The 10,232-nt window shown below is 32.2% G+C and overlaps 1 protein-coding gene across 1 annotated transcript; it reads left to right on the top strand.

Moving 5' to 3' along the window:
- Positions 1–758: 758 nt before the first annotated feature.
- On the top strand, positions 759–4,033 carry LOC133677311 (L-ascorbate peroxidase, cytosolic). The gene is made up of 9 exons (XM_062099260.1): positions 759–1,004; positions 1,118–1,292; positions 1,397–1,462; positions 2,642–2,690; positions 2,779–2,864; positions 2,999–3,078; positions 3,289–3,391; positions 3,547–3,605; positions 3,724–4,033. Exons 1-9 carry the CDS (start codon positions 886–888, stop codon positions 3,740–3,742), a joined length of 756 nt encoding a protein of 251 aa, XP_061955244.1. The 5' UTR covers positions 759–885; the 3' UTR covers positions 3,743–4,033.
- Positions 4,034–10,232: the final 6,199 nt, after the last annotated feature.

Here is a 10,232-nt window from a genome sequence, read left to right as displayed (position 1 = left end):
CCTATCGAAGCCGCAAACCAAGTTATTAGATCGGGATAACCTCATAGAAAATAAATCAAAATCAATTATGAAATTCAATTTCCAATTAACTCAATATTAAAGGATAGATTAAAAAATAAAAATAAAAACCGACCAAAATCAATTTAGTTAAAAATAAAAATAAAAATTTAGAGATTGAAAAATAAATAAAATAAATGTTTGAATTAAAAATATAATTTCAAAAAAAAAGTAGATAAAGAAAGATAGGAAGAAGACTGCAAAAAAGCTTCACCGAGTGAACTTGGAATTGATGACGGGGCTTTCTTTGTTTACACTTTGGTTTTCTTTTGTTGAATTCATTTTTCCTTTTAACATATTATAAGAAATTGATGTACCAGAAGTCTGCAATAGAAAAAATAGCTCAAGGATGAAAATGAAAAAAATACAAGTTACTGTGTATCACCTCAATGTGAAAACAAAGTGGGGGTTGATGATGGTTCTAGAAGTCATTAATTAAATAAATAAATAAATAAATAGTAACCGTTATATTTTTTATTCAAACCAAACCAAACCAAGACTATAAAACTGAGACTGCACCCCTAAAGTCGTATACAACGGAGATAGATCAGCATTAAGGTTATTCTATTCATACGTGGCAATATCTCATTGGAAGCCCAGTTTCAACTAACAATCATTTATTCCAGCACGATCTGAGCCGTTCAAAGACAGCCGGCCCACGCACAACCACGACTACTTGGCAGAAAAGTCCAACGACTCATTAAGGTAAAGGCCAGAAACTTCGTGTCTTGAATAACCATCCCTATATCTTCTTCCCTTCGTCACTGGCTGGCAGTGAGCTAGAAAGAAAGAAAGAAAGAAAGAAAGAATAAGATCACCATTTTCGTCATGGGCAAGTGCTACCCTACAGTGAGCGAAGAGTATCAGAAGGCAGTGGAGAAATGCAAGAGGAAGCTCAGAGGACTCATCGCTGAAAAACACTGCGCTCCCCTCATGCTCCGATTAGCGTAGGACTATCCCCCCCCCTCCCTGATTGTTTTATTTCCCTTTCTTTTTTATGGTGGTAGCTGTTTTAAGTATTTATGGGGTTTTATATTCTCTGTTGTTGTTGATGATGTAGATGGCACTCTGCTGGTACTTTTGATGTGAATACCAAGACAGGAGGGCCATTTGGGACGATCAGACACCCAGATGAGCTTGCTCATGGAGCTAACAATGGTCTTGATATTGCTGTCAGGCTTTTGGAACCCCTCAAAGAACAGTTCCCCAACTTGTCTTATGCTGACTTCTACCAAGTAATGTTTTCCCTGCCTTAATTTGATTTATATATTAATAATAGTGTTTTTATTTTATTTTATTCATGATGTAGACTTTTTTGTGTGTTTGATTGTCCTCGCAGTTAGCTGGTGTTGTTGCTGTTGAAGTTACTGGAGGGCCTGAGGTTCCTTTTCACCCTGGGAGACCAGTTAAGTGATCAGATCTCCTCTTGATAGTTCATTCTTTATCAGTTCTTTTTCATACGTGGTGGTGTTTCTTTAATTTTTGTTCTGTGCCTGATATCGAAGTTCCTTTTTTTTCTAGGGAAAATATAAATCATGTCCAAACTCCAAAGTACATATATTTTTTAATTAGTTTATAGGATCAATCTCTCGATGTGTGTTGTAGGATCTTTTGGTGGCCTGGTGGTTTCTTTTTTATCTGAAGATCACAACTTTGAACTCATAGTGAATGCAATAAGTTTGGTTGAGTTTGATTACTTTGTAGGTCTTTCAGGTAATAGATAGTATAGGCAAAAGAAATTCCATGGAGGAAGAAGTGTTCTGGATTTAAGAGCTTTCACCTACTGCTGCATTATAAGGCTAACCTACAACGCATGCATTTTTTTTTTTTGTTGAATTTTGAAATTCGGGTTCAATGGACAGATATAATTTAGTTGTTTAGTGATATCAGTCCTTACCGTCAAGGTAAATTGACTACTCTTGTACTTGTTTGCTTTGACTAAAGATTAGGTTGAGTTTAGCTTGAACTAAATTGTAGAAGCTCTGTCCATCTGCGACCAAATGAAAGTGATGTGGATCTTTGGTTAACCTGTGACCAAATTGTCAAAGCTAAGTTCCGCCAACTTCTTTAATGTATTAGTTAGCTTGAAAACATGGTTCATTATGCTAGATGGTGACTGGCCAAATGTGTTAGAGACAATGGACTTGAACAATGATGATATGGCTGACTTGTACTGCTATCGATCAAAGCTGTTTGTTCAGAGTTGGAGTGAACAGTGCGGTCATATGGCACAATTAGATGCCATCTATTTGAATGCCATTGACTGCTGTTGTTCCTGATACCTAGAAATATTTTGCACTTCTCCTTGATTGCTTTTGTAGCTTTGGTGGGATGCGGACGGGGCCATTCAAATGAAGAAGAGCTTATTATTTGTTGGGATATCATTGCAAATTGCAGTATATATTTCAAAGCTGTTCGCAATACTTTGAGCAGTCTGATATGAATATTTGTAGATTTGTAGAGATAGGAAGCAGTAAGTCAGAAAGAAATATAGCGATGCAGATTTTGATGTCATTAGCTGCCTTTTCAGAATTCATGCTTCAGTTCTTAGATGATAGTACTAATCAACCTTGCATGTATTCAGGACAAGTCTGATCCACCTCCAGAAGGTCGCTTGCCTGATGCAACCAAAGGTTTGTTCAAGTTGAAAACTGAAGGAAATCACTATAATTTTGTAATTATGTTTCAAGTGGTTTTCTTAATCTTTTTCTATCGCTTCAGGTTCAGACCATTTAAGGGATGTCTTTGGCCACCATATGGGTCTCAGTGACAAAGATATTGTTGCCTTGTCCGGTGGTCACACTCTGGTCTGTTCAAAGAACATGGAATTTCTCTGCTGGTTTCTTTTTATGATTGTTGCTCATTTTGTGCGATTTAAGTGAATAATTGTCTTATTCTATTTATTGATGTTTATCATTGGTTTTTGAATATATATTTACAGGGAAGGTGCCACAAGGAGCGTTCTGGATTTGAGGGACCCTGGACCCCCAACCCTCTTGTTTTCGACAACTCCTATTTCAAGTAAGATACATTCAGCTCCCGAGATGTTTTTTATTGATATAATTTTGTCAAGAATTCAAGTTATATTGCATGATTTTTCTATGCTGTAATCGTCTCACCAACTGGTGTTTTACATGTGCTTTTATCCCCGCAAACTAATACTGAATCATTTGTTAAAAAAGAAGAAGATGCGATCAAATAACCAATGCGAATTTTGATTCTGCTAAACAGGGAACTCCTCAGTGGAGAGAAAGAAGGTCTTATCCAGCTCCCGTCAGATAAAACCCTTCTGGAGGATCCAGTCTTCCGCCCCCTTGTTGAAAAATATGCTGCAGTGAGTAGACACTCATTTCTTTTTTATATTAGCCTATAGATTTTCTAAAGTTGACCTTGGATGGAAATTCCCCCCATCAACTTGACAATAATCTGGTCCCAAATTACACTAAAGTGTAATTATCTAACTTTGACGTCATGGTGTCTTATCTTTAGGATGAGGATGCCTTCTTTGCAGATTATGCTGAAGCTCATTTGAAGCTCTCAGAGCTTGGGTAAGTAAAAAGCAACTTTCAATTTCTGTACTACTCTCTTAACCATTTGCCTTGTCCATATGGTTTTGGTGTCTCTGATCTTCTTCTAAATTCGGTCACTGCTGCAATTGCATTTCAGGTTTGCGGAGGCATATTGAGGACTGGAATTAGGCTCATGCAGCTGCTGTTGTGTGTCTTATTGCTGGAAGCTGGTCTATTTTCATAGTTATTTTTTAGACTAGATAAGATATATGAATTGTGTGAAGATGGGAATGTTGTTGGTCCATATTTGTGTGTTTCTGGGTTCTGTGGGATTGTAAGCAAGCTGCCTTATATGTAGTACTGGAAGATGGAATTGTAAAGCTTTGTGTTGGTCCTCTTGAGTCTTAAACTAGCCAGCTTTATGGTTTGGCCAATAAAGTATGGTAGTTGCCATTCATGGATTATAATTTTGCAATTACTTTGCTACATGGATTTCAGATATAATAAGTGGGTGTTACCAGCAACCTGTCAAAAACTTAAATTCTTGGATTTGGTCCCCAGCATAGACCCATTCAGGTAATTGTTTGGTTCGATTCTCTCGAGCCGTTTTTCGCAGCATTGTATTTGTAGTAGAATGGTCTTGGTGCTCAAGCAAAATATCGCTTGCTGTAGCATTTCACTGAGGGCAGGAAAAGGAAAGGCTTGTAAGGCAGGGCGTGTGGCTCTGATCGACAAAATGATCTCTTGATGCAGATGAACTAACTATTAAAGCTAAACAAAATTTTACTTCTGTTTGAGTAATTTAGCAGAATTATCTTTTTTGTTCTTTAGAATTTGTTTTTTGTTTTTAGCACAGTTAAAAAAAGGGTAAAGTAGCACAGTAAAAAAGATATTTGGGGATATATAATCAAGCAAGTCATAAATGGCTCTCGTGACTAGCGTGTTGCAAATGAGAGCCATTGTCTTCCTTTTTCTCCTTTTATGTCTTCCTTCTCTCCTTTTTCTTCCTTTTTCTCCTTTTATTTCTTCCTTTTTCTCCTTTTTCTCCTCACTCTCTCCCTTAGTGAGCGAATGTCGTCACGAAACACACCCAAAAACATCATCAGATCACCTCCCGCCCTGTCCAGCAAGAGATCACCACCTTCTCTGAAGCTATTTTTGGCCAAAACCACCACCACCCACATTCTATACTTGAAAGATATATTCAATATCTTTTCTCTAATTTGATGTAATTTATACTAATATGTAATATGTGTTGATTTTGATTTCAAATGTTACGGTTTAGAATTATGATTTTTAAAAAAAAATTAGGGTTTTTTTTTTATAATTAGATTAATTAGATATAATTTGAGTTGATAATTATGTTATTTTATAAGATAATAAATGTTTTTTTAAGGGGGTTTTTTTATTGTGAATTAAGATTGGAGTTGGGGTTTATTTAGGTTAAATTAGGGATTATACTGAATTAGGTATAAAATACATGAATTGGGGTGATAATTTTGTTATGATAGAAAAAATTGATGAATTTAGATTTTCGCCAATTAATTTGATGAATTTAGGTTTTTGTTGATTATGTAATCTTTAAAATTTTGTTGATAAACTATCTTAATTAATCCCATGATATTAACAAATTATGCTTGTGTTTTGTTGTGGTGTTTGACATAATATCTAGTGATTTTAAAATATTATACTTTCATGGTGTAACCATGTCAGTACCAACAACAATATTATTTATAATGGAAGAAGTCATGAGTTCTTAATTGTTATATTAGATATATTTCTTAATAAGCTATTTAGAATGTTATATGATCTATTTCACTAGAATATACTTTAAACAGAAGTTGAAATTTCTTGGAGTTAGTGAAGCTCATTATGTCAGCGTACCAATCTATAGTAATAAAAATATGTATTCAATGTTTGGGTTTGTGAGAATTAATGAGATTAATATGCTAAAGCTCAATTTTAATAGTAGACCTCAACGAGAAAACTTTTCTAATATGAGATTTATCCAAGTTCCAAGTAATTTTTAAAAGATCACAAATGCATCATGAGCAATTAGTTTTTCAGGTTAGGTGGTAATGTCAAGAGATAATTATCGGTAGAAGAAATTGTTAATATAAAATCTCAGTTGGGTATGATATTTGTTCTATATTACCATGAAAATCTAAATGATATAATTGTCACTTAGATCGAGTTGAGTTAATACATGACATTTCATGCTTCTAAATTTAAAGTATTAAATGGCATGATTAACATAGATGCAATGACTAAATTAATCATAGTAGGCATTCCGGCTTAGCCTTGCTTACAAATCCTTCTTGAAATCTTCAACAAGTACGGATGCTACTAGCAAATCAATGATGCTAGGTTGCAGGACTGGGTCGAGGAGAGGAACATGAAGGTTGCTTTGTGTGTGGATGGGGTGAAGAAACATACAGGTGATAGCTTTAAGCTCAAGTTCAATTTGGATAGAACAAACATACAACAAAATTAGGATTGGATTCAAGTTAGCATGTAATTTGAATTTGATTTCAAACACGGTGTTGGTATTTAAGTGTGTTTGGTAGTGTAGTTGCGGTTGCTTTTCAAATAGCTTTTCGTGTCAAAATACATGCAAATGATGTTTTTTTATTTTTAAAAAATTATTTTTGATATCAGCACATCAAAATGATTTAAAAACACTAAAAACATATTAATTTGAAGTTAATAAAAAAATAAAAAAAAATTAAATTTTATCAAAAACGTTTTTAAAACGCAGAAACAAATATGCCTTTAATTTATTGAGTTCGTGTTATGTATTGATATCTTGATGTACTCACGTGTAATTTTACATGAAGAAAAGAATTACATAATAAAAAAATTATAGGAAAGAATGGAAGTCAAGCAGTCCAATGGAATGTATAAGTCAAGTCAATGGCACAGCTACCTTAGATGCTCAGCCACCATCCCGTGATAAATTAGGTTTCTCAACATCTACCAACAACATAAATTTTAAATTAAAAAGATTAAATATTGACGGTAATTTCTAGTCCCATGTGTCCACCTTCAATAATTAAAAAAAAACCCATGTAAATGGCCAATCGCTAAGCTCATTAGAGAGGTTTTTTCTTGCAATTGAGTTCGTGGCTTAGTGATAAAATAATTTTTTTTTATTTGAGTTTGATTTTTTATATATATATTTGTTATTTATGTGATACTTTATTTATATACGGGCCTGTACAGAAGCTGGACTGATATATTTAAAGAATTTATTTTTGAAAGTTTTAAATTATTTTGATATACTATATTAAAAATAATTTTTTTAAAAAATAATTTTTTAATATATTTTTAGATAAAAAACAATTTAAAAAATAATCACTACCATAACACCAAACAAGATTAAACACCAAACAAGATTAAAGAAGATTTCACACCGAGGCTTGTGGCCCGACGGTTTTTGCAAGGTTTCCTTGCCTTCGTATCTTGGGTTCAAATCTCAGTGTGCACACATGTCACCCCCGCGGTGCTTTACCTGTCTACTGAGTTTGTAGGGTGTTTAGTGAGTCCAGAAATTAGTTATGGTATACGTAAGCTGATCCGAACACCTCAAGTAATATATATAAAAAAAAAGATTAAACACCAAACAAGATTAAAGAAGATTCATCTACCATGGAGCAATAATTTATTAGAAAACTAAAATCCAGTTTTTATATACACTTTTAAGGGATTATCTGCATTTGACGAGGTTAGAGAAGTCATTTAGTGAAAGATGGCCTGAAATTAAATACAAACCGTCCCTCCAAAAACAGTTCATGATAAATCACCACCCAGAATCATTTCAACCTATCTTTGATCACGAACTTAATTATTGGTATATTCTACAGAGACTATAAATACAATTAAGCAGTGTTGGACAAGAACCCAGTTTTTTTACGTATCAACATAGTTCTTGTCAGGTCTTCAAATACCTGTACATGCTCCGGCGAGCAGCTACCTGTAACGTTTGACTCCACGATCCCAGGCCGGCCCAAGTGATAAATCAAAAGGGCATCGGAAAACGAAGAGCGAGAGAGAGAGATCCATGATTCTTTTTGTAAAGATATGACAAAGCTATGCTTTGATGAAAGGGCCGGGGGGCCTTGAACAACTCCATAAAGAAACCTTGTTGAAGGTTTGCTAAAGTAAATACATAAAGAACGCGGTGGAGGTACAGGTTTCCTTTTTAGACCACCATGAATGATACAAATCTTAAACACTTGGAACAAATTGCATTTTTGGATTAATTATAGAGATTTCAAAGGTTATAAAGAGATGGTGATATTAAATTCAGAGATGAAGTTCCCATCAAAACCAAAGGAAAGCAAAGGAGAGGGAAAATACTCAAGATCATAGCTTATTTTATTTAATTTTCTTGAGGAGTTTCTCATTAATTTAGTGGATAGATATTAAATTATTAAACAGTTGTGGCTTTTATCTTTTGGATTCTAAGGTTGTTTTAAGGTAACATCTGGGGGTTTTTTTTATCATATAAATAACTTTCTTTTCTATTTTATATTTTGGTACAAAGGATAAAGAAAACAAATCGAAGTCATGGAGAAAGCAACGTCTGCTAAGGATAGATAGCAAGTCAAATCAAGGATGCAAAGGGTATTCAATTTTTAAAGTGATTATTCTAATTTATTTATGTTTTATATAATTGAATTTTATTTTTTATTTTTAAAAATATTAAAAATTAAACTTTCTCATTTTAATATATTTTTATATAAAAAACATTTTAAAAAACAATTATAACTACATTTTCATCCAGCATAATGTAATTTAAGAATTGCTTATCCAGCTATATTTTTTCTTTAGCATGGATTCCTTAAGAAGAAAGCAATAAAGTTGGTTTAAGCTTTACAAGTAGAGATTAGTAAAATGAGAAAGTTTAAGCTTTTAATCCCAAGAGTCAAAGAAGACTCTTGCTTGAAGCCTCTCTCTTTTAACCTGTCTAGTGGTAGAAGAATCTTTCTTTTTATAGGCTATTGATATATATATATATATATATATATATATATATATATATATATATATATATATAGAGAGAGAGAGAGAGAGTGAGAGAGAGAGAGAGAGATTTATGGCTATAGGCAATGTTGGTTCAACCCCATACGTGTCTTTATTTTAACAAAGATTTGTAAATATTTTATTTTAAAATATTTTTTATTATAAAATATATTAAAATAATATTTAAAATTTATTTTTAATATCTGCACTTCAAAACAATTCAAAAACAATAAGAAATATTAATCAGCAACAAAAAAAATCAAAATTTTCCAGAAACACTAATTGAACACACTTCTAAATGTACCGAGGTATTTAAGAATGTGGTTGTGGTTGCTTTTTAAAGTATTTTTTACTCGGAAATACATCAAAATAATATATATTTTTATTTTTTTAAAATTACTTTTGATATCAATAATTTAAAATGATCTAAAAATATTAAAAAAATATTAATTTAAAACAAAAATAAATAAATTATTTTAAAAACACTTTTAAAATAAAAAAATAATACATTTACTTAAAATACGAAGTTAATTGAGATTTTAATAGTTTGTAGCATGACAAACCCAACAACGAATATTGGTGAAGCCTCGAAGACGACAATGAGAGATTATTATGTTGTGGAAAACTTTTGTTTGAGGTGGAGAAACTTGAAGAAAAGAAGACTTTGAAGATTCAACAAATCCAAATTTAAAGATGATGGAATTTGAGAAAGAAAGAAAGAATAATTAGGGTTTGTTGACTATTGTGCATTGGTTTTTCCGGATTCCTTATTCAGAGGGGTTTTTATAGATTCCTTCTGTAATTAGAGGGTTTTTAAAAGTGAGATTATTGTTATTTTTTAAATAATTTTTTTAAAAGTATTAAAATAATATTTTTTTATTTTTTTAAAATTATTTTTAAGATTAGTATATTAAAAAGATACAAAACATATAAAAAAATTTATATTTTTAAAAAAGGTAATCTGCACCGTATTTCAAAACAAATAATTAATAATAGAGTTGGTATAAACAGGATAATTAGTAGTAGACTTGGTGTAAAGAGGGTCATAAATGGCTTGTAGGCAACACAAAGCAGGGATGAAAAAATTTAATTTGTTTTTTAAAAATTTTTTTTAATATTTTTAAAATTATTTTAATACGTGGTTATGAAAAATAAATTTTTAAAAATAAAAAAATTAATATATTCTTAAGTAAAAAAAACTTTAAAAAATAACTCAATCATTGTCTCAAACGACGACGTGGAGGTAGCTGTGAGGTGCTTGTGCACAAAACACATGTATTTCTCTAAATGGCCTGAGATAAGGGGAAGAAGAAGAAGATGCAACAGCGATGTGACTTGAGGTGGCAAAGGAATAATGATGGCCCCTCTTGTCCTCTTAATTTAACTGATTGGAGAATCTAACGTAGTCTTTAATAACGTGATTTATGATGTTTTTTAAAATTTTTAATAATCTAAAATAAAAAAAATAATTTAAAATAAAAAAATAATTTTTTTTTAAAGAAACATAGCTGTAAAAAAGAAAAAAACAAACCTCCCATTGACCCTTTCAACCCAACCCTCCGAACCTTTCTTGTCAGAACAAGAGTCTAAATTAACCACATAAAGCCACTTTTAGGGTCCCCACATGGCCATCTCTCCACT

The sequence above is a fragment of the Populus nigra genome, chromosome 17, assembly GCF_951802175.1.
Source record: "Populus nigra chromosome 17, ddPopNigr1.1, whole genome shotgun sequence".
Taxonomy (NCBI): domain Eukaryota; kingdom Viridiplantae; phylum Streptophyta; class Magnoliopsida; order Malpighiales; family Salicaceae; genus Populus; species Populus nigra.
The sequence above is the reverse complement of the archived record's forward strand: the minus strand, read 5'-3'. Positions and strand labels throughout refer to the sequence as shown.